Genomic DNA, 25,701 nt, shown 5'->3' with positions numbered 1-25,701 from the left:
CTTGATTGGGTCTAAAGGAAAGTAAAGCCTACAACATTACAAAAAATGCTTTTGTAGTATTTGTTATGCAAGAAACAATTAATAGAAAGCGTTACCATCTACAAAATGCAGGAAATGAAAAGGAGGGTAATTCTACCAAACGTGTGTGCTAACGTATGCAGAGCTGTATATAGTGCTGCTCAGGATTGTTTCCTCTTCCTCTGTCTACTCCACTACAAACCTAGGGAATTTACTATTTTTTTTTCCTAGCTTATAAAACCCTGTGTTACTTGAGTAATGTATGGCTATCAGAAATATTTTTGTATTTTTCAATGTAGTTTAAGCAATTAGAACCTTGGAAGCGAATACGACATTGCCCAGTACGAACGATCACATTGAGGAAGATACAGGAGTACTGCCACAAACTTGGGATTCTACGCCTAATCCTACCCGCTGATACTCGTCCTATAGTGGCTTATGCAATCACGCACACTTTCAAACAGCCCCAGTGTCCACGCATAGAGTAGTGGTATTCTCATGCACACAGACATCCTCGTTTTTCCAGAATGAGTTAGTTCTTAGTCAGTTCAGTCTGGTTAGAAGAATTGCTTGGATAAATGTGCTGGAGGCATCATGTTTCCAAATGCCTGTTGTCAGTGATGCAACCTCCACAGAGAACTCCTCCGTTTGTTGTCTCAGCTGGAAATGTAGTTCTTTGGGGGGGGGAGAGTATGGGGAAAGTTGCATTTTATGCTCCCCCTCTCTCCCCCCAGAAAACAGGTTCGCTTATACTGCATTCATACGGATGTCTCCAAAAGGAATTTCTGTAGCTGTTTCTGGAGTAATGCTTTTCAGAATACGCTGTTGGAAAGAAATCAATATTAGGAATGGATTAATTTTAGAGATACTATACAACATGGCAGCCATTTGGAGAGAGATTTGTAATAAAAATATTACTCTGGTTTGAGTTATACCCCTTGAACCACACAAGGATGTTTCAGGCTTCTGTTAGCTCTATGAAGACATAAGGTGCTATAGAAGTACACAGTGTTATTTCTTAATTATTTGTAACATAAAATTTGAATCAAAGTTTGACAGATGTCGTATTAATGCTTTAGGACTTTGCGGTTTACTTGGATACCCTGAGCCAACTGAAAATACTCTTTCTGAACTGGTGTTTACATGAACTTAGAAGAAATCCCCAAAATGTCATCACAGGCTGCCACAGATTTATGTCAGAGTGATCTTATTAAGCGTGGGAGAGAAAAAGAAACTTGTTCTTACAGACATACCCAAGGGAAGCAACCTTTCACTGCCTCATTCACGTGATACTGTGTCTTGTGTGATTTCTGTGAAAAGCCTCCGGTTCACCAGAACTTTAAAAAAACAACTTGATTTAATATTTTATATGAATATGTCAATGGCCTCCCTAAGACCTGGGGAGATTTGTGAATCACTTGGAATGGGCAGAAGACAATTAGCTATCAGCTGGCTAGGAATAGAACAGCAATAATCCTCAAGTCCCAGCGCATCAGACCCTAGAAAAATCTACACGTAATATTTCTCTAGGAATCAGCTCCACCCTGACAGTCAAATAGAAGCAACAGAGCATCGTGGATACCTCCTTAAGTGTTCCTGGAGTGATGATCAACCGATAAACCATGTAGATTGGAATGCAGATGACAGAAGAGGTTCCTATGCAATAACCCACTACTGTGGTCCAGTAGGGATAATTATAATCAAAAAGCCGTAGCTCAGGAGGATTGGACAGAAAGCTGCAAGTGACGAACTGAAAAAGAAGAGAGGAAAGAATGAATACGCGTATTTTGATGGCACACGCTTACTTTAGGGAACTCTGTGTCCCAGCATAGCATTGAACTAAAAAATATTAGTAGGACTCGAGAAGGTTTAAACATGTCAACAGTGGAAAAATGCTAAATGACTTTAGTATGGATTTGAAAAACCAAACAAAAAAACAAACCCACTTTTGGATATCCAGACTTTCCTTCAGGAAGTTTAAAACAGCTCAGGAGCTTTAGAGTATAGCCCAACTAGGAACTAACTGAAAGGAACTAGGTAAAAATTCTCATACAGCTTCCTTATTCCATAAATATACATCGTGGTGTTTCTTGCTTAAGGAGCATTAGAGAGAAAATTCAAGACCTCACTTGTACATTTAAAGGATAAAAAGATGTTAGCTGGACAAAATCAGATTGGTTGATTCAAGCGTGCAGAATTTCATCCAGTTACCCGTGTACTGACACTGATAACTTGATTCCAGCTAAAGCATCCCTTCCAGAAAGGCATCATCTTAATTTTAAGACACCAGAAATGGGAGGTGTACAGTTCCCTTAGCTACTTGTCCCATATTTAATCATGATCAGTGTCAGTTCTGCTTTGTCTGAATTTAACTCACAGCCACTGTGTTGGTTTTTTTATGCTGTTCTTTATTGGGTTGTAGACCCTTTTAATACTCTTTCAAATACTGGTAAAGTACTTACCTGTTGTAATCATATCAGCTTTCAGTTTTCTCTGTGACAATCTAAACAGATTCCTTTTTTTTTTTTTTTTGCTGTTGATTGTTTTCTACAAGTTTTATCTTTTCTTTGATACTTTTCTGTAGCATTTCGGTTCTTCAGTAGCTTTTACAAATGTTAATACTAGTTTGGATATAGTATTCTGGTCTTAGTTCGATTAATGCTGTTAGATCATTTTCCTGTGCATATCCTTCATGACTGAAAAATTTATTGTGAAACGACAAATCCTTTTAGTTGAATACGGCAGGAATAATATTTGTGGCTATCCTTGGAAGGCTCTCTGACTTCGTTTTTTCCAGAATATCATCAGAAGATCAGGATTACCAGCACAATTTCCATACAGAAATAACATACTACCTTCTGGGCTTTCCTTATTTTAGTTCAGTTTCCACAGAGAATGCAAATAGCTCTGCCTAGTAACCACATCACCAGAGCTGTATTCCTCTCTGTTATTTTACTCTTTTAGGATCACAGAGAGGACACCAGCATAAAAATTATTTGTGGTGTCACACTTTTATTTATAGCCTTTTCTTCCCTTCTTTTTCCAGGGGTAATAAAATGAAACCTGTTAATTATGCATTGATCATTACAAGTGTTTTGAATTCTCTCTGTAGGTCTTCAATCTATATTCTGTGCTTCATAAACTCCATCTTGACCTGCTCTGCTTCCACTAAGGCTCTTAACAATAAAAGACAGCGTGAGCTAATTTTGGATCAGGAAATGAACACTTTATGTTAAAATGTTATCATTAATACTGCCAAGTCAAACACTGGGACAGTATTTCCAATTCTGAATTACGGATTTATAAAGGTTGCACTTAACTGCAGTAAAATTTAAGTGGAATATTCTAAAGCTGTCAGTCAGTGGTTGCTGAGACAGTATATTTACTTATCTTGGTTTTCCTCCCCAGAGAGTGTGTTTCATCATCACCTTTTATGGCTTCATTTTTCTGGGGTGAATATAAAGCAACAAAACAAAGTGACTTTGTTCAGCAGAGGAAAGGAGGGGAATTATTCAGAAGCCAGTATTACTTATCTAGCTCATCTGCAAAAATCCTTAAAATAGTGATTTAGTAACAAGACCTTGCAGCGTTGTATTGGATTTTTCACTAATTGAGGCTTTTTGGCTTAACAAGAATTGTTACTAAAGAACTTCACAAGCAACTTCTGTAATTAACCTTTTAGAAGTCTAAGTAGCTTCATTGTTCAATGGTAGTTTTCATGTGCTGGAAAGAAAAAAGCTATAGAGAAAACTCACCAGAAGGAAGATGGGACTAATTGCTACCCAGCAAACTCTCCAGTACCAGCCTGGGGTAAAGCCTAGCATTTCTTTCACATCGTTGCAAAACTGGGTGATGCCTGTGGAGACAAGTGGGAGGAGAGCGGTGACAGCAGATACAAGTTTTTCAGAAGTAGATGCACAGCATTTTGTATGTGCAGCAAATAAATTCCGATCCATCGTGAAGGACTTTTGTTTGTGTAACTCTTAATTATATTAAAGCCTTAATTTTTCTGAATTACAGCTCTTGTTACTTTTAGACAGCACTGTGCTTCTGTTAGAGAACAATTAATAATTCTCAGGGATTTGGTAATCGGTGGGTTTGTAAAAAGGTTTGGGAAATTTTTTTCTGGAGACATCAGTGATCTTGTCTTAAGAAACAGAGGAAATGCTATGCTGCAGAAGCTCAGGAGTTTGGGTTAGCATTGTTTGTCAACATGGCAGTAAACATACCGTAGAACCAGGCCACAGCAATTGCTTCCAGAAACACGACTGTTAGGACAGCCGGACCAGTGGCGTATTCCTCAAACAGCTTTACCACATACGCACCCCCCTAGAAAGGAGATCATATTATCAGTGAACCAAAGATCCAGTGACAGAAATCATGTAATACCGTTGTTTGTTATTGCCTTCATCTGGACCAGAGCATTCACAGATGGGTAATTCAGTCAGTTCTGTCATTTTGTGGCAGTTCCTGCCAGTGAAATCCTTAAGCATGCTGCCGATCTGCTCTCTGGTACCGTGCAGAAAACTAAAACTGAATCTGCTGGCAGTTCTAGCTGGATTTTAATGAACGAATGAGATTTGGTGGGGTTTGATGGGATGGCTTTTTGCATGCCTGCCGTGATGGCATCTTCTTTCTTCAACCTGAGTCATGGTTACTGAGCAGGAAAAAATAGGGAGTTACTCTGCTTTCTTTCCATTTGGGATCTAGAATCAGATGAAGGAGGAGAGCATTGTGTTTCAGAGAAGAGCTTTTACAGAGTCTCCTTTTTACAGAGTATCTTTTTACAGCAAATGCTTTAAATGAGAAGGAAGTTGTGCATAAATGAGCAAGTGGAGTGACACATGACGGCAAAGCCAAGTATTTTTTCCTTGTCCCTTATGATCATTACACTCATTATTCAAAATGTTGTCAAAATGAAATCCCACAAGACCCACAATGACTATTTGGTGTGACTGATCATGATTTCATGTGACTGATTTGATGAGGAAGATCCAGGAAATTCATTGCTAGAAATTTTTGGAGGATAGCAACAGTCAATTACAGCATTTTCTACCAGGTAATTTTTTTATCTTTTTTTTTTAACTCAAGATACATTTCAAACATTGTGAAAATTAAGATAACAATTCATATTATTTTTAAACATAGAGCTTTTGAGAACAAGAAGTAAACCACATACAAAATGTGGAAAGTTGTCTGCTTACGGATGCAGCAGTTGGAGCAGCAGCTGTGTCATTCGTGATGTGTAGCACATTAAGTTCTGCTGAACTGCAATAAGATCATTTTGCAACACGTTTCCTAGTGAGAGCTACTGTTCACATTAATTCCAAATATAGACTTGTAGTGCATAAAGAAAACAGGCTGAAGATTTAGTCTGATTTCTTGAACTCTCTTCAAAAAATACTACCCTCTCCAAGATGTCATTTGCAGGAACCTGCCAGTAAGGAAAACCAAGGAATGGATAAAATACTTACGAATGTCAGGGTTGCTAATGACCCCAAAAAGCAAATGATGGTCAGACCAAGGACAAACAATTCCCTGCGTTTGCTCCAGACATGGGGGAATTCATCCAGTACACCAGTAATCACTCCCTCTAGTCCTGCAAACTGAAAAGCATGGAAAGATCACTGGACAATAGAGGGCAGTTTTACCTGCTTTAAAGCATTGAACACTGGAGCTTTTTTTCTGCCTGTAGAGTTGGTGTGACTGTTGTTTGGCCAGTCTTTCTTCAGAACTTTTGAACTTTCTAAGGTTGGGATTTAGTCTTCATATATCTGTAGGAAGTGCCTATCATCCAGAGGAAGTACTATATTACAAGTAATAGGATGCTGATAAATGGTAGGCGGTTCAGCAGAACCAAGATTGTGAAATCAGCTGAATTTAGCCTTCCTGGAAGGAGCCAATCGTCAATCTGTAAAAAAACAGGCTCACATAGCAAGTTTTTAGAACATCTGCTTTTTGCAGTGCTCTTAAAAAGGCCGCCTCCCGTTCCCACCTTTTAAATCCAATTAGTGTGAAAAAATTCCAGAATTTAGTAATTCCTTTGTAAGTTTTCAAGTACAGGAAGCCTGTAGGAGGAGGAGTGAGGGAGCCCATAAGGCTGCATCCAAACAGGTGTTTAGGAATCAAATGCTTTGGTTGTGTTTCCAGGTCTGTTACTAGTTGTCACAGCATGACACTGACAAATCATTTAATTTTATTTAGGTGTATTTAGGTCAAAATTGGAGTAATAGTCGCTGTCTTACAGAAGGCACATGGAGATGCCAATCTTGCTTTAAACTCTTTAGCGACGGTGCGATATTTGTAATTCTGTTTGTTCTGATGTTTGCGGGGTAAGGCCATACACCAAATATCTGAGAGGTCTGCTGTCTCGCGTACTGTCAACTCACCGTGCTGTCTAATCCCAGCGTGAGTAACATCAGGAAAAAGATGATGGCAAAGAAAGTGGAAGCAGGCATGTTTGCAATGGCCTCAGCATACGTAATGAAGAGAAGGCTGGGTCCTGATGTTAGAACAGAGAATTGGAGATAATTGTTAGCGCAGTGCTGCTGCGAGGAGGACAGGCTGTTTCACTGCACCATGTTGTCTTCCAGGGAAAATCTTCTCCCCCCCAGGCTATTTTGCAGTGTGCGGTTACCACCATGTCTGTGAAGCTGCATGCAATATGACTTCTATATGCTGTCTTTATGGAATAATTTTTTAGCTGTAGTGTGCATTTATAACAGTGCCCTTATCATAAAGTACGTCAGTATCCTGAATTACATACTAAATATTTTGCCTAATTTGGGCTGCTCTCAGTCTAGAAGATAACATACAAATATATTCTATCTTAGAAGCAGTTTGAGAGATGTGTACAAAAAGTTAGCCTACCAGTATCTTTGGCAACCTCTGATACATCTTCGTTCCTCATCTCAGCCATGTATCCCAGCACAGTGAAAATAACGAATCCAGACACAAAACTAGTCACGCAGTTCACGGTACTGGTAACCAGAGCATCTCTGCAACAGAAGACCTAACTCATATCAGGGAGTTGGCATCTGCTAGAAAGGATAGTTTACTACCAGCTGGAGCAAGTTACTGATCTAGACAGACTCCTACAAAAACCAGGGTAATACAATGAAATGAACAAGCAGCAGATTTGAAAGAAAAAAAACAACCCAAAACACGACTACTTTTTCTTCTTCCACTTCAAATAGATGCTGTAACATTAGTCTGACACCGGACTGAATGCTGGATGTATAATGGTGTTTTAAAAAAATAAGAATTACTATGGGAGTAGTAAAGAAGTGAGAATTTTATTTTACAAGTTATAAAAGAATTTTTTAAGATAACAAGGAAACAACTATAAATTGCCTTTGAGCTCAAGACTCGAAGGTCATTTCCTAACTGACTGCTGAGATTAAATAATTATAATGTGATTGTTTGGCAGGGGTTTAGTCCATTTTGTTGTGGCAGGTTTCTACATCTTAGACTCCTTGCTGTAACAGGTAGAGATTATCTCTCTTTAGGGTAGGCACAACTGAGAAGAAATGTTTTAGATTGCAGGTTCTTTCAATAAGGACTTTTGTTCTGTTATGCTTCTGTCTGATTTGTATGTACACAGATCTGACAATTCAGTGCCTTTCACCAGCACTGTGTTTCTTTTTCATAAATACCCACAGTTACATTTTTTTAACTCAATTTTACTTATAGAATAAGGTAGAACTCACTGGTAGCAGTTGTTATGGAATTTGTTGTAGCTGGCATAAGCCAATAGGACCCCAAAACCTGGACCAAGGGAGAAAAAAATCTGAGCTGCTGCATCCACCCAAACCTGAAAAATATTGAAGATCAAGAAGAAATTACGTGAAACATATCAAATGAGTTTGACATATTCAGAATATCACTTAGCCCTACAAAACCGTGTTTCACTAGTCTGCCTATATGCTAGTCCCGGTCTAACAAACATTTTCTTAAGAAAGCATGTTGAAATATGAATATTTATTGTAGATCTGTGAGAGTTGTAAATATCCACTATAACTTTAGTGCCTATACCATGCTTATTGTATCTCTTTACGCTGCTGTAAGTGCTCACTGGCGGTTTCACTTCTTACAGTATCTTAGATTAATTCACAGTGATTTGCCTGCAATCAGTTTAATGCAAGTTTTGCAATGTATAGAGAACTTTCTATCCATGATTTTCAGTGGGCTTGGCCCATCTTCCTCCAAACTCTGTGCTGTGGAATAGTCCTACCTTTGGCTGTGTGTCCTCCAGGCTTAGTGGTAGGTGATCACTGCTCAGATTTTTCCTAGATTTATGGAAATACATTTGGCAGTGTGGATGCAGTTCTAGTCCTTATGACTCAATTCAGCTTTGTTGTAGCCATGACAGATGCAAGTGTGATGGTGTTGTTATGAAAAGCCTGTTGTACTTGAAAAGTGGCCACAGCCTTAATGAGTAGCGTTCCTGAAGTACAATATCAGTTCTCATTCATTTATCCTCTTTTGATTGAAACATGGAGTTCATTACACTCATTTCTAATATTCTCTTCCATCATGTGAGGCCATCCTGTATCATCCACAGACAGAGCTCTGTCATCGTCCAGCACACAGATTGCAATCTGCTGTCCTCACTTCAGATACATCCAATACAATATCAATGCCCTTTATTGCTTTTTCAGAAGATGTGGTCCCTTATTGGAGATGCTGCTTTATCAGAGACTGGTGTCTTTTCATTTCCTCTTCATTCAAAACTCTCCGTATCAGCTGGGCAGCAGCAGACTTGCAAACATTAGAATTTTTAATCTTTGTAGTATTTATTGCTTTGGGGTTTTTCCATCACCCTCCTCACTACACACTTTCATAGGCAGTGAAGTAAGTGCAGCCTTGAGCCTGATGGATTATTTGTCATCCACGGAGTTCAAAGCTGAATCAGATGCTGGAATGCTTGGGGTTTGTTGGTTAGCTCAGTCTTGTCCTCATTCCTCCTTTCTTTTCAGATCTTGGTGGTGTATGCAGGCCTGATTTATTCCTTCTCCACATGCACTTGCATGCATTACTGAGTCCTGTTTTAGTTGGTGGCTACAGAGTCTCCTTGGGTTTATCTGCCAAAGCTTGTCACAGGACAGAGATCTGAAGTTTTAACTCTAGTAACCTGCACTATTTAAATATGGGCAACTGTGGACACCATTGGGCTGTAGAAAGGCCCACTCAAGTGTGTAATGATCCCCTCACAGCCAAAAAACCTGCAGCTAGACCAGTTGTTAGGGCTTAGTAAATTTAGTTTGCTCAGTGTGACTGTCATAGGTAAAGGATTTTGTTGCAGTGTAGCAGCAACCGTAGCTTCTTGCTCAATATCAGGGTGTTCACCATTTTCCTGGCAAGAAATGGTTTGGTCACTTGTTTTCTTTCTAATCGTATCACTAATTCTATTCAACCACTGTATGGGAACTCTACTATTAGTTCAAGCTAAATTGATGCTGGACTCTAAAAAAAAATTTTTATAATTATGGAAAGAATAGCATGACTGTTTAAACAAGAGCACGAAGTCAGGCTTTTAAGTCCATGCTAAGACATCGGTTTAATCATGCTCTTATGCTGAAAACAGACATTGAAGTATATAGATGCTGATATACATGCTGATAGGCTAAAAGCAAATCTCTACCCTTTTATAATGTTTTTTACCTCAGTGGCCAGGAGTTTCTGCCAGTCAGGTTTCAAGTAGTAGAGGACACCTCTCCAAGCCCCAGGCAAAGTTGCCCCTCTCACTAGCAGGATAAAGAGTATGATGTAAGGGAATGTGGCAGTCACCCATACCACCTGTGAGGGAAAACAGTAAGATAGCATTTGCCATAGGTAGAAAGTTAACAGGTGGTAGTAAGAATGAGTTATTCTTATTATAGTTCTTAGCATTTATAACATCTTCATCTGGACTTCTCAGAAGGTCTGTAAACAGGCAGTTTGCATATCTATACCCACATTGTCTCTTGGCCGGGTTGTTCTTGTCCAGAGAACAGTGGTGTAAGTTACTGTTGTTACATATCACTTGGATAACAGTAGCAGTCACTCTAAAGTAAGTGCTTCCCAAATACATGAGCCTATAATCCCTGTCATGAAGATAATCTGAGATAATTCCCTGTCAAGTTAATTGGCTCATTTAGAACTGTTGCTAGACTACACTGTACCAAGTTCATTTGTCTTGCTTTTGCATTCACCTTGCCAGATGTTTTGACCCCTTTCCAGATGCTGAAGTACACAATGGTGAAGATTAACAATAAACAGAGGGTCAATTGCCAGCTAATGCCCCCCAGGTCATCCATCCCATTGGACCTGTGCACCTGTAGAACTTGGCGGCTGAAAGAGGAAAGAAAAACACAGTATAGATATTTTTTAACAAATGCTTCTGTTAAGTATGCTTTGAGCAGTCCCATACTGTGGTCTGAGCGTTACAAGTAGTCCTGAAGCCTTGATAAGTAGCCTTCAGGGTCATGTCATTTTGGATTTTTTTTTTTAATTAAAAGTTTGTTATTGATGGTACACCAGGGATGATAAATGATAAGTGATGACAGCTGACAATGGGTGGGAACCTCTGATCTAAAATACAGAGTACCCTCCCATACACCCCAAGCTTATATACGCCTACAAGTATTTAGTCATCTAAATAGTTCAGAAAAGGGTGCTGCTAATAAACAGCCCTGCTCCCCCTCCAAAGAAAAGCTTGCTACATGTTCCACCATTCTCTCTAATATTACTGTCCTCACTTACATGCACTTACGTATAAAATTCTTCTGCGGGAGAGATGGAGTGCAGGGACCAGCTGACATTGTCCTTGCTCAAGTAGTTAGTGCAGTTGCCTGTGTTCCAAGCGTTTGTGCAGCTAGTCCATGGTAGCTGCGCCGTGAAGGAGGATACGAGGTAGTAAAAGGCCCAAGCCATAATGGTGTTGTAGTAGGAGGCTACGTAAAGATCTATTATACAGATGGCAAAGCCAATTCCTAGTAAGGCAGGAAATAATTACATGGAGTGAGTGTAAGTTTTAGGCCAAAAAAAAAGGAAAGAATTGGTTATCACATCACCTGCAATTAGTAACTGTCTAAGGCAGCTCTGCAGGAGGTACACATACCCTCTCAAGTGTTTACAACACTGGAATTCCTTGTGGCTTCGGAAACACTCAGGCTCCGATTCCAAAAAAGCATCCTTAATCAAGACAGAACATGCTTATATAGTTTTATTCATCTGTTCTTAAATTCCTGGAATTTAGAAATAGGCATCTTGCACTCTCAGCAAATAAAAAAAACAAGACCAGAGCTATAACACTGGGAGCAGGAGTAAACAAGCATATAGGACAGGTCCTCCTACTGTAAAAGACTGTGTGGCAGGATGGCAATTGACAGACTAAGGCTGAAGATGGGGAATAATTTCTTTGTAATATCTTTGTAATACAAATAGTAGATCTTTATTTTTCCTGGTTTTAATTTATTTTGCCTTGGATTCACTTTATTTATTACCTTTTTTTTTTATATATATTTTCAGGCTTGGGCCAGAGAAAATGGACTCGTTTCTATCTAATCAATTTGAGAGTTGCACATCATATGTGTATATGAGAGTACACACACACTTTGCAGATGTACATAAAGTTTTATGAAAGCTTTCTTTGTAAAGCCAAAATCTTGTGTAGAACAAGACTTACTTTGTTTTATGGGATTTTCAGATTTTTTTTCAGAAATTTCACCTTTATAGGAGAATCTTCCAGTTATTCAGAAAGTTCCTAGTAATTTGCCATTTCCCTTCTTTACCTTTGAATATAGGACATATTTTTCTCCAAATTGAAATACACCCATTCCTGTGGTACTGTCCTAGTGCTAGTTCCATATAGAAGAGAGGAATCCCTCCAAAGATGGCCATAATTGTGTAAGGAATGAGGAATGCTCCTGCAAGAAAGAAAGCAGATTATTATAACTCTTCATAGGACTTCTCTTCCAACAGTACCAGCACTCCATAAATGACAGTTCCTTTTATCCCACAGGGAAAAGGCATATCCCCTCCCTAGCCAGTGTTCCACACTGAATTACCATGGGCTTTCTCCTAAGAGTAACTAGTCAGCGGTGTGAATAAGAAGCAACACTCAGGCCAAATTTCTCACATTTCCGTAACAAGTATACACAGGATTCAGCAAGACTGTACTGCCTACAATGGATACAATTGTGAGATGGGGTACAGATAAAATAATTAATTTCTTCAATAAAATGCCTTTGTTACATCAGGGAGATAAAAGTCCTTTCCAAGGTCTCTTTGATCAGATTTATGTTTTGGCTGAAATGTCAGTGAGTCTAAGATCTAGCATTCCTGATAAGCGTGTTGACATGTTGGTTTATCTGATTTTAAATACTCCATGGGACAGGCATTGAGTCTCTTCTCTTGGAAGGTGGTTCTGCACCTAACCGGCTCTCAGCTTCTAGTTGTGCTAATTGTTTAGATCTTGCTAAACGGTTTTTCCTCCATCTTAATGTGCCTAGTTATCCTATCCCAGTATTTACATTTTCCAGTCTGCTTGCAAAGTAAGTAATTTCCCCTTAGTCATTTGTTATATATGGTCTTAAAATAAGCCACTGAACTCATCCATTTATAAGCAAGGAAGTTCAGCATTAAGGAACAGCATACAGAACTAGTCACTGACCTCCTCCATTTTGATAGCATATATAAGGAAATCTCCACACATTTCCCAGATCCACCGCATATCCAATGACAGAGAGCAGAAAGTCAATTTTTTTACTCCAGGTCTCTCTGTCTTCTAGCTCCATCAGCTGCTGCTGGCCTTCTGCTCCGCAGGTGGTAGAAGTGGTGGTTGTAGTGGTGGTTGTGGCTGCCAGGGCAGTGCGCTGGGCATCTTCCACCTCTCCCATTCCATTGCAGGGAACAGGGCTCTGAACCCCTGAATAACCATTTGAGATCTGAACTGCCTCCCCTTTTTCTCCCTGGCTGGAATGGACTTTATCGCCATCATCCACTAGCCGTAGGGCAGATTTAGTGTTCCTGACCAGAAGTCCATTCTCTTTACAATCTTCTCCTTCATTACAGTCTGAGACATCTTTCTTGGAAGTCAGCAGCTCAGTCTCATTGCTTGTTGCTTTTTTTTCCATTTTTTCCCAAGATCTGTTCTGATCACTTGCAGACGAACAGCAGCAGAGAGTCCCTTTGTGGCTTGTCTTCCCAGCGTATTCCCAGCACTTTTAGAATTCCTCTTCCATATTTAAATCCATCAGACTGAAGGCCCAAACACCATCTAAGAAATGAAAAATCGTTAGAAATCCATTACAGGCTTACTGATGCTGGTAACTTTACAGTTACAACTGACGGATTCTGTGATTAAAATACTTTTGGAAGTAATTAACCATCACAGCACACAATGTGAATCATTTAGCAGATAATTCATTCAGGATTTTGTACAGAGAAAGGAAGGAAACAATCATCCTCTTCTACAGCAGAAGTCAGTGTACCTGGTTTATAACCTTTCAGGCAGATTTGCTGGACTTTGTGCATTGTTGGACAAGTTACAGGCAGTCACAGTCCTGTGCCTTCTGGTACCACGTTCTCCCTCGGAACACTGGTTTCACGCTTAGGGAGGATGTGGGACTCCCAGTTTGCAAAAATGAGGGCAGAGTTTAGTGTGGCTTGTATTTTCATTTTCGTAAGTTCATCCTGTGAGTTCTACTGGCAATTTCTAGATTCACCCAGTAGGAAGGGAAAAGAATTGAACAAATATGAGATAACAATGGACATAAAAATTACATTTCATGACCACTTTTCTTCAGAAATCCCAGAGTGCCTGCTATGTTTAGCAGCAGACCTAGAAGGCTTAAACAAAAGTTTAGAAAAGTATTTAAGTCTCAGTGGTTTTGTATCAACTAACTTTTCAGGTGTAGTCAACACTAATAACAAGGAAAAAAAAAAAAGATCAGGAAGCTTCAATTTGATTGTTTTAAGTAAGAACTAACATGTGGGTCTAAAGGACAAAACTTGTCCCCAGTTTTATTTAACTCCTTGGAGAAATAAAGGCATCTTTCATTCTGTTTGGATCTGCTAAGACTGGGTCCAGCCCCAGGAAGGGCAGTGGGCACTACTCCTCTTCTACTGTCCACCACCAGCAAAAAAACCAACCCAGGCACTGGGAGAATCCCTGACTTTACTTGCCCTTTTCATACATTCTAGAAGCATCATCCAGGGGAAATAAACCATCCCAAAATAAAGAAAAAGTATAAAACAGTTAACTTTTCCTTCAGAACAAAAAAAACAGAAAAAGAATTGTGATTCAGCGGGTCATGTTTTGTGTTCTGCTCATTTGTTCAGGTAACGTAAATGCCCAGCTGCCTTTACTCAACAAAATCTTGAAATAGGAGCTGATCGTCTGTGCTGTAAATTCCCTGGGTAGTAACCTTTCTTTATAGCTAGCAAAGTGTTACACAGTCTCCACGATGCCACCACAGATAATATAATTACATCTAATTTTTCCTTTTCAAAGCATTTTACCACAGTAAATATCATTGTCACATCCTAGCAGAAGAATAAGCATTATTTCACTTTTAACTGTTGGAAAAACTAAAGCAGAGAGGGGATATTATTTGCTCATTACTAGAATTACTAGCTTGTTGCCAGAGCTATTAAAACTCAGGTTTTTCCCAGCTTTTAGCCTTGTGCAAAGACTGTTAAACCTCTGCCTAAACATTTATCAGTGCAAGCAGAAAGAGAAGGAAAGTTAGAGCTGCAGAGCAAACAGGAAGATGTTCTCGAGATGAAAGTCTCTTGAAGGTGTTGCTTCTAACTTTCAGAAATCTCTACTTCTTCAGGCTTACATTCTATCTTTACCCAGATAATGTTCTTTTCATCATATAGCAAGCAGTGCATCGTTAATGCTGAATTCTTACAAGAGTAGTACTTTGCTACCATTAGTTAATCATCCACAAAGACCGAAACATCTTCAGAGTTCCAGAGAAAAATACCACAGGAAAGAACAGAGTTTCTGTTTTACCTGCAAAACTATAAAAACTGAGTGTCTTTCGAGTCCGAAACCTTCCAAATGTCCCAAAAGAGCTTCTGTAGATAAAAACGGCCCTACCACCACTGGTGGCAACAAAAAAAAAAATCCTAGGAAAGGCCACAGTCAATCCTTTCCTTGTTTAGAATGTGTTAAATATATGGTAGGAATATGGAAAAGTAACCCGAGCCCTTCTGGACTTTACACCTCTTACTCAAATATGGAAAAGCAGTAAAGGATGTTGATTTAACTGCATTATCTCATGAGAGTGTATTTTCCATACCTGAGACAAACTCTTACTGTATTTGTAAAACACTTTATTTCAGCACATAGATATTTCTTGGCACTTTCTTTACTGAGGAGAGGTTGTTGAATGTATTGTTGATTTCCCAGATCTGTGACAATCAAGATAGTTGCCTTATCCAGATCTAAGCTCCTTCTGGTCTTCTGCAGACCACAGGAAAGAAGTATCACATTATTTGCAATATTTTTGTAGAATTTTCAGTAGTTTGAGCCTCAGATATGCAAAATGATGTGTGAACTTTCAGGGGCTTCAGCTGGAATTTGAGCTATTCTTTTCTGAAAAAGAATTATGGCTCCTCAACTACCCTGGGAAGTCTCTGGAGTGACCGACTCTACAGCTATGCTGTGGTGTTGTTCACAGCGGCATAGTTGGCACATGAAAACAGAACAGTTACAGAATCAGAAGATTTCATTACGCTGTAAAAAACTGTGGGAGAATGTACTTTTCCCTCCTTCTTGTTACAATTCAAGAACAAAAATATCTGAAGGAATTGTAACTGCTACAAACAGTGTGAAGAGCTGCAGAACTAGAGCTCTTGGGGTTGAGAAGTATGCTAGGACCACTAGGGAAGATATCCCGGGGAAGATTTCACTAATAGTGAAGGATTTTGCCCACCTCAGCCTCCACTTCATCTCTGTGCACCACCCTCTCAGTAGTTACAGGTTCTAGAATGACGATGGTGAATGATACAAGAAATTGCAGATTATTACATATTTTCAATCTGAGCTGTTGCAAAGGTTGCTCTTACATAAATACACATTGGTTTCTTATCACTAACATAATTAGCTACAGAAGGAAAAAAAAGAAAAAGAAAGATAGCTGTGGCTTCATTTTGTTTTGATCTGTGTTTTGTAGATGTCACTTTGCTCCTTGGAGAGGCCCAAAGCATCAGCACCTTTTCTCTCTCCAGTAGCTCCGAGCAGAAATTATTCTAAAGGACAGTTTTCATCTCCATAATGCTGTGCCGGAGCATCTGAAAGGTGCCGTAAATTGCACTCCTCCTTACGCAAAGAGTGACTAAAGAGGAGTGACCCTCAGCTCTGCTCCAGAGAAACACCCTGTAACAAGCATGTCCTCCACAACTGTTCCCTGCTTTGCTTGTTTGTTGAAAACACTAGGATGGATAATTGAAGACATGTGTTTCTATGAGCTTGGCTGAAGCCACCAGCACAGTTCACGTAAGCCAAATATTAATTAAATTATAATTTTTGGTTACTCCCACACAAAACTAAACTTGAACCAGCAGTGCAGATGTAAGAGCCCTCTATGTCCCTTGATGCACAAACCCAACTCCTTTGCCTCTACCAAAGCAATCCTCAGGGAGCATCCCTGTCCTGGGGTCCGGTTCCTTCCCCAGCAGGGAGCTGCGCAACTGGTGTATCCTCATCACCTTGTTTATGTCTTGAGGCATGCAGTGACCTCTCGTGGCAGTGTGGGAATGCCTTTCCTTTAATGCTCTGCCATGTAGTAAACCAAATCTTTCCAGCACTTAAAAAAAAAAAAATATTTTCCTGTCTTCTGTATTTTTTTTAAAGGAGAAGATTGACTTGCAATGTGTCTAGGAGATTAAAACAATTAGGTTGAGGTGCAGCAAATACCAGATGCTTCAAGGGAGGCAAATCTTAATGCCTCAAGTCACCTGGAGAATACTTTATTTGAGGTGGGGCAGCACAGACTTCCTGAGTTCCACAGCACAAGGCTTGTTCAGCCTCACTGCACACGACTACAGAAGTCATTACTCACCTCCAAATCATCAAACACATTTTAAACTCGCACAGTTGCAAAATTTGTATATTTGCATATACTTAACTTCATACAAATTATGTTCTTTTTTCATGTGCTAATTTTATAAGCGAATGCTTGCTGGAATACCAGCCACTCACTGGCATTCCTGCAGCAAAACTCACATTACCACTATCACTCACACTGCTGCTCCATCTGCCTTACTTCTGTCCATTTACACATGCTAGCACTTGCAAAGAATTGAAGTACTCCGAACTCTAAGACAAAAAGTTAGCCTACAGTGTTGGCAAACAGAATCAAGCATTAAGATGACTTCTGTTAACTTGACCTAAATCTCACTTTTGTCACAAAGTATTTAAGATTGTTAAAATTATGTAGCTGCTTGGCTGCATATTATACCTTGCAATAAAGACACAGATCACACAGGCGGTTTTATGTAGATGGAAAGAGTCCAAGGAAATTACTTTTATCTAGAAAATCAAGCAAGCAGTTTGTATGACAAATAGAAATCACGTATCCCACACAGGAAAGGGCTGTGTTGTTTATCTGTAGGTACTGTTCTCACTTCTGAGCTACAATATCAGCCCTGACCCTCCGACAGCCCCGTACCTGGGTGTTCCCAGGTACTGGACTCTGATAAATATAGCAGTAAACATTTCTGGTCTTCATCCATATCTCCTCACACAGTCCTAGTCTGTCTTTCTGCACAGGAGGGGAGGTACGTGACCTGGACGACAGCGAGGCCCTCGTAAAGATTATTGCTTTTCACAGGCTTTTGTGGGCTAGTGCATTCCTGTTTTGCTGCATGTGTGGTGTGAAGGAATATAGAGGCTTCATATTTTTCCTCTGACTTTGCACAGGCCAGGAGTATCCCTGTAATCAAAGTTATTACGGGATAGCTCAGATGCTCCCATACTGTGAGGAGTTGTTAGAAAATAAAAATTTCATCCAATTAAATCTTGAGACTAAATTGCACTAGATTATGATGAATTTTACCTGCTGTTTGTCATACGAGTCATATTTAGAGTTCGTAATGCAAAAATTTAATGCCTTTTGCTTTAGACTGTGTTCACATATACTGATTTCATGAATAGAAAAGGATATTTTAGGTACTCATTTTTTAGATTGTTTCCATTAGACAAGCTGTTAGCAAGTGTGACAAATTGTATTTCAGATTACAAAACCTGGTATTCATAAATACATAGTAAGAGTCCCAGCTTTGGCAGGGCTGCTGGTAACCACACAGTCAGAGGTATTAGGTGCAAAGCAGATATAAGCTGATATCTAGACCACCCGTCAACAACTGAAAATTGATTTCTTCTTTTTTTTTAGCTATGCTTCCCTATTCTAGTTTAAGAGAATCAAAACTGACTTTTGATAAAGAAATGAATGTGTCCAGTGAGTTATTTCCATATATAGCAGGTCTGATCCCAGTGCCAGTGATTTTAAATATAACTGGATCTGGTACTTCCGCACATCACTGTAACATGTGAGTATTTTTTAAGAAACTTGCAGTATGTAGATGACAAAATGGATCCTGTATATGAATATTTGCAGTTCTCCAAGGGCTTGCTCACATTCTTACTAAAACAGAGTAGAACTGTACTCAACAAGTAGTCCCACTGAGACAATGGCCCTTCTGGGAGAATAAAAGGCTACTTACTGAAGTAAGGATGGCGTAAGAGTGAGCTCTTTCCAGTTAACTCGTGTATTCCCAGATAAGGCTAAACATAGGTAAGATGTGAAAATAGTGCTTCTGAAAGCAATAGTATTGGGGGAATATAAACCTGTACTGTGAGTTTTATGTCATAATCTTGTCCATGTTTCAGTCTGAAATTAAAAAGCCAGCAGGAAAGAGAGATTTTACCTTTAAAAATTTGTTGAGAAGACAGACACTATATTGTAGTGGGAATGCTGCCAAATTGATGACAGTCACTTAAAGAAGGGGGGTGGGGGGAGAGAAAATGCATTTTAGGGCTCGAGAGTGTCCATATGTAGTGCAAGGAAACAGATAAGCTTAGAGTGAATGATATTCCTTCTCTATTCTTCCTCAAATTATTTATATATACTTGAAGGAAGAGTTGTAACACAGCAAATATCACCAAATAACCAGAGCACACTGTTCCTTAATATAACTCCGCACAGGCAAATTAATGGGCACGGCGTTTCAAGTAGAAGACCTGGATGCAGACTCAAGTCAAAGACTGGCTGCGCATATACGCCAGCATGCGTATACTTGTGTTTGCAATGTTTTTACCTAAAGTAAAGAACCAGTCACCATTGTTTCCAGATGATGTTTCTTTGAAGGAGACTTAATGGCTATCTCCAAATTACAGCCCCTTTATTCAGGCTCCAAGTTCTACTTAAGTTCTTTATGAAACACTTATCCCATAGATGGGCTTCATTATGTTGTATAAGCTCTATAAGATACAGATTGCCAGATCAACAGAGCTGCAAATATACAGTTTTGGAAAAGGGTTAAAACATTAGCATCAGAAAGGATGCCAGGATACAGAATGAACATTTCTTTAGGCTCTTAATGCTGTTCCTAATGAAAACTTGGTGGTTTATATTTCCTTGGAGGAAAGCAGAAAGAGCTTAAATACACTGCACAATTCCATGTGTGGGAATAATTTAGGGGTTTTTATTAAATTCCAGTTTTGGAGCAGTTTTTAATTTATATAACCATTTGAAATTCATCACACCCTGTCCAATTAGAAGATGGACCCACAACAGTCATTTGCTGTATGCCAAATTTACAAAGTACTCTCCAAGAAAATTATGGTCAATTCACTCATCAAAAGCACCAGAAGATGAAGCCTAAGTGTATGAGACCTTCCCTAGTAAAATGCCTGGCAGCTAACAACCCACATTAAAAAAAATCCACAACATTTCCAGGAATCCAGATCCCTTAAATGCACGATCCTTTTCTCCCCAGGCTTTCTTAACACATCAAAATATGTTTTCCCTGACTATACATTTAGTCACATTGCATTCCTCACTTAAACTTCCACATTACTTAGCAAACTAACCCAGCAAGCCAGTTGGTTTCAGCAGTAAACATAATTGACTATAAATGTATATACAACATACTCTTCAGATTTATTACTTACAATAAATCTGACCCATTCAGTTAAATGATTTACTGTGTTGGCACGGTTTAGCTTTTAAAATACAACTTAATATGGTTAATAAAGCCTTTTAAAGTAAATAACAGTTTGCACTGATTTTTTTTCTTCAGATTCTGCTTCTTTCCTTTATTTTTCCTTATAGTTTAATGCTTTTTTGTAAATTTTAAATGAACTTTACATTCATAATGCAATTATGTGGACTGACAAAACTCTAATTTGAGATTGTCATAACATGTTCTGCTACAGGCATTTGACTCCCAACATTCATAACTGCCGGACAAGTGCCTGAACAAGACGGAGTAGAGCATGTAACATCAGAAAAGCAAGAATAAGCATAAAAAGTTAAAAAAAAAAACCAAAGCAAACTTTCACCAACAATCAATGTATCTTTTTTCCCCCCAAAAGCTTTGTTAGATGTACATTTTCCGATGTTTTAGAAATTACTCCAAGACCTTAAAAGTTAATTTAAAGAACAAAACATAGTATACATATTTTAGACTGTCGTTAGTATTGCAGGTATTTTATACCCAAAGTTGAAAGAGGCAATGAAGAGTGCGAGTTAATGAACCTCCAGTCTCTGCCTGCTTCAGAAGGTAGGCTCTGAAGACAGCCGTCCAGGAGCCTGTCTAAATTTCATAAAGTACTTTAGATAGCAGTGTGTTAAAAACAAAATTATACAGTACCTGTCTTTCGGATGGGTTTGAAGTGCTTTCCTTGGAGTTATCCAAGCTCGAGTAACCTTCACCCACATTTACTTCAGAGTCTCGGGAACTCAGCCTGTGGGCAACTCAGCATCTTGGTGAGGTTTTTGTACACCAGTCCCCCTCACATGGTCTGATTTCCAGATAATCTGCTGCCAAAGAGCTCTTTAAGAATTTTTGCGTCACTTTAGTCAAATAAACTTTATGTTTCACCAGGGCTGCAGCTCAGTTTTCCTCCTAGAGGTGGGTGGCTACATTTGTCTGTTCTGATCAGTTCAAAAGAGCAGGATCCAGTGAAGGCAGAGTGAGAAGGAGGGAAGCTTTTCTGCCAAGGGACAGTTTTGCTGGCCGTCATTACAGCTATAAATAACAGGATGATGATGATGGAGACAACAAACAGGACGGAAGTTTTGAGGGAGTCAGTAAATTACAAGTTTGCGGGTGGGTCTGTAGATTACAGAAAGATAGGGAGGACTGGGATATTATCACAGTGAAAGGGCTTGGAAAGAATAATTTCTCTTGCTGAACATTTACATTATTTTAATAAATAAGGTTTAGTTTTGTTTTAAAGCATTAAGCACAAATTCTTTAAAAGTGTTTTACTGCCTCAGTAAGCTCAACAAGTAATTCCCTTTCTTCCTACCATTCCTCAAAATATCTCACTCAACCTCTGACACATGCTTTTTCTCCAGCTTTTTTCATCCAAGATTTCTTCATTCCTAGACCTTATTTATAAAAAGTCATAAATCACAGGTCAACAAAATAGTGCCATAGTTTAGGTGGTGGATTTAGAAAAAAAAAAAGTGGAAAACCAGAATGGGGACAAATAAGAATAGCTAATTGTTAGAGCAACAGCAGTTTTACTGTAAGTGGTTGCCAGTTTTCAGAGACTTGTTCCATACAATTGAAAACAAATTTTGAAAACTGAAAAGCATAGGGATATAATTAGCACTTTCCTTTTTCTGTCTTCTGGTCCCTTAATGAGAGCAGCAGTCAGCCAGCAGCGTGTCATTTGCACCATCTCAAGGTTAACTCCGGTATTGCAATTGCAAACATTAAGGAGACTTGTGTTAAAATAATTTTTGCTTTCCCATTAATTCTTATGGGCAGTATATTAAAAATGTTTTGTCAAATTAAGTTTGTTGCCTTCAGTTGTATTAGAGAGTCACCGTTCTTTTAGTGAAAATAGCAATATCTAACTCGCCTTCTCTCTGCTGTGCTGGATTCCCCTCCTATACTCTTCTTTCCAAAATAAACAGTTTTGGTCACATTAATCTCTGCTTAGCTGCGGACAGGAAAAAAAAACCCCACAAGTTGGTGTCCTTGCGTATTATAATCATCCACAGCCTTCCCGCTGTTCTGTCCCATTCTGAAGGGTTTGCAAGGACAGATACCATCCTGCCTCCCTCACTAAACCTTTACAAAGGTCGAAGTACAATGTTTTAATGCGTAAGTATCCATCTGTGGATTAGACCCCGTGCTTTGGGCAGCAGGCTTTTTCTTTCTTGGGAGGTGGGAGGACGGATGGTACGAGGAATCTGTGCCTTCCCTTTCATACGGATTTCCAGCTCACCACTGGCTGGGAGACTGGAATGGATTTTCCAAACTCACTTTTTCCACCCTCTTGCAAGAAAAGTCCTGCCTGCTTTGGGTCCCTCTGCTCTTTGCATAATTATAGGGGTTTTTAAGTTTTAGGGGAATCATAACCTTTGCCTGAGGTTTTTCCTCTCTCAGTCTCTGCTTAGAGTAGGTTCTTTTAACAAATTCTGAAACACTACTGCATACCATTCATCTTGGTCAACACTTGCAGTTAAATTGCTTTCATCTGCTCACATCAGTGGCACCCAGTGTCAGTATTTAGTTATTTTTGTAGGGCATGCAAAGCTGTAATGTGAAAACCAGCATATTGAACACAAAACCACCTTTCATGACTTATCCTGGCCTTTTTGTTCAGTTGATTTTTTTTTCCATTAATGTCTTCTGCAGCAGCATGGTGTGGGGTTTTTTTTGGTTTGTTGTGTTGTTTTTTTTTTTTAAATTTCTTGCCAGTCCAGAGCCTTTGAGGCATAATATAAATAACAGACTTGAGATTTCAGGCAGACTCCTCAACTTTATGACATTCATTTACCCCACATGTGAAAAACTTTGGGGTCCTGTATAGAGTTAGTTTCAGAAATCTTCTGTGCATTGGTGGGCAAAATCCTAATGATTTAGGGAAAGAAAGAAAAAACCAAAAAGGAAAGAAACAGACTTTACACACAACATAACTTCAAACACTTCCACAGTTCTCCATAGATAAAGCCACTGTAGATTTCAGTTACCAATGCCAGCACAAGAATGGGAAGCATCAATCAAATTACCTAGTAACAGTAGTACCAGCTGTACTAAGGAGAGATTAATAATAATTCTGCAAGCATGTCTCTGATTGTCTCTGCCAATAAGAGGATAGGAACAATCTTCCAAACAACACAAAACAAACAAATCCTAAAATATTTATTTGTTCCCATCTTTTGCTTAGTTAGGAATCAGACTACATTTAGAAGCTGTTAAGGTTGGCTTCAGGATAAAAAGAAATTCTGATTGTCCCTCCCTGCTATTTTCTAAGCTGACTGTGCTGGGATATACGTCTGGGAGTTAGATGGGTTTTGGAGAGGTTTTGCTATTTCCACTACAACTGTTTTGAGAGAGCATTTGAGTGGAGAAATCCAATTCTGAGAGCCTACAAAGTGCCACTGCACATAACCTCTCCTCCTGCCTCTTCTTTTTCTAAGTTAGCAGTAGTTATTATTTTCTGACTTTTGCTTGAATCTGAGATAGTTGACTTTTATAACATTATCTGTCAATATTTTCCACCTGTCAGAGGAACTGTCTTTGAATTATCACACGAAAACTACACACTTTCGCTGACAAACTGGAAAAGGAAACTGTGTTAGTTGGCTGGTTCCTAAACAATCCAAGTCTTTTTAAGGATTTGAAAAGGATATAAACTGAAGAAACAGCACCAAAACGCAGAGGGGATTAATTGGTTTTGGGTTTTTTATTCTAAACTAAGTATCTTTTTATCAGTTCAATGTTAAGGTTCTTTGTAATCTGTGTTTACAGCTCATAAGGCATTGAGCTTTCTTTGCTGAGAGCTAGGCTTATTCCCACATTATTTCCATTCCATCAGTTGGAAAGAGCTTAATCTTTTGATCATCTCTGAACCATTTCCTGCAAACTGACAGGAGTTAAGCAGTCTGTTCGTCCTTTACATGCTCCCATACTACCCTGCCAGAGGGGTGCTGGGCCAAGTCTGCTAATTCCGTGTCATCTCCAGGCTGTACTCTAACTTCCATGCACCTGAGAAGAGACTGAGGTTCTTCTGCATCCAGCTGTGCCTCATGCCATGCAGGACACCAAGAACTTCCTCAGCCTCCGTACAGAGAACATGGCCTCTCGATCATCTGCTCAACTGTCTCGATTCTCAGTCCCCTAGCTGAGGGCTGCTGATCACATTAGTGATTTTTTTCCTTTAGGACAAAAGAGCAGAGTGATCCAGTAAACATCACATCAACAGGAGCTGTTAAGGGGAAATCATTTTACACATACCACATTTCAAACTACTGTTTAAAACCAAGCCCATTTGCCTTGTCTGTTTTATGGATAACAAAGCTACTTAGCAAGAGCACGCAGCTATTGATTCTTACCAAAGGCACTGAACTCTTTCATGGACAGTTATCACACAGGCAGCAAAACAAGAGGAATATCCTACCTAATGTTGTGCCAATCTTTAATTAAGAGTGTCATTAGCATGAACCTTAGAACTGTTTGCTTGACTGCCCTTAGAGTCCTCAAAGTAGAAGAAATACAGCTCTCACTTTGACATATGCATTTCCCCTCCTCTTCCCCATTCCTTCTTACAAAGAATTTATAAACTTGCTGGGCATAAAGGCAAAACTGTTTCTGCCAGATTGGCTTCATTTCCTATAACGTGTTTTAGCCATGTGGATTTTCTGTGCTTATTTAAAAGAAAGGAAAAAAACATACTATTGTATAAGCCGTACAGGGAAATATCTGGGCAAGAGCTGCAGAGATAAGCATATGCTAGACAATACTTTCAAATACTCAAATTGACAAAAACTGGCTTGGAAACCGTTTTTAATTTGTCAAACTCAGTCCTCATCAGTGCTGCCATGGGCAGCAAAAATGTTAGTCAGTTAAATTCCAGAAAAAAGTTAACTCTCTTTGGCTGCTGTCCCCCTCTCATAGATAGCATAAAGGAAATAGAACTAATGTAATGTTATAAGCAGATTTTTAGGACTAAAATACTGACCTTTTGGAAGAAAAAGCCCCCAAAACAACACATGCATTAGTCATAATCAAAATATTGTGCATAATACAGCTTCCCAAGAGATTTGGCTTTGTTACAGAGCCACCAGGGTTCAGCATCAAGTACAAGACTGTTTACTCGCCTCGATGCAAGTAACAGCATGACTGCATCAGACCCATAAAGCCAAGAGGGACCTCAAAAGATCACCTGGGACACCCCTTTGCCAAAAGGAAGGATCAACTGTACCAGCGCCATTTCTGACACGTTCTTCTCTAACCTGTTCTTAGTTTCTAACAGCAGAGGCATCACACATCCTCAGGCAGTCTATTCCAGTTCTTCACTATTTTTATCACCAGAAAGCTTTTCCTAATCTCACTAAATCTTGCTGCAGTTGAGGCCCATGACTTTGATTTGATGAATTTATCATGAGCAGCAAGAATAAAATTCCCTTCTTTAAAGCATTCATTTATGAATTAAAAGAATGT

At 39.2% G+C, this 25,701-nt stretch overlaps 1 protein-coding gene across 1 annotated transcript; it reads right to left on the bottom strand.

Annotated features, from left to right (window-relative positions):
• Positions 1 to 765: 765 nt before the first annotated feature.
• On the bottom strand, positions 766 to 13,136 carry SLC6A4 (solute carrier family 6 member 4). The gene is made up of 13 exons (XM_009489824.2): positions 12,674 to 13,136; positions 11,793 to 11,927; positions 10,772 to 10,991; positions 10,212 to 10,350; positions 9,682 to 9,816; positions 7,728 to 7,831; positions 6,889 to 7,016; positions 6,408 to 6,520; positions 5,493 to 5,624; positions 4,248 to 4,347; positions 3,774 to 3,874; positions 1,601 to 1,768; positions 766 to 840 (listed from the first exon to the last, which is right to left on the bottom strand). Exons 1-13 carry the CDS (start codon positions 13,134 to 13,136, stop codon positions 766 to 768), a joined length of 2,013 nt encoding a protein of 670 aa, XP_009488099.1.
• Positions 13,137 to 25,701: the final 12,565 nt, after the last annotated feature.

This window comes from Pelecanus crispus, chromosome 12, assembly GCF_030463565.1.
Source record: "Pelecanus crispus isolate bPelCri1 chromosome 12, bPelCri1.pri, whole genome shotgun sequence".
NCBI lineage: Eukaryota > Metazoa > Chordata > Aves > Pelecaniformes > Pelecanidae > Pelecanus > Pelecanus crispus.
Note: the sequence above shows the minus strand (reverse complement) of the source record. Positions and strands in the feature narration are given on the sequence as shown.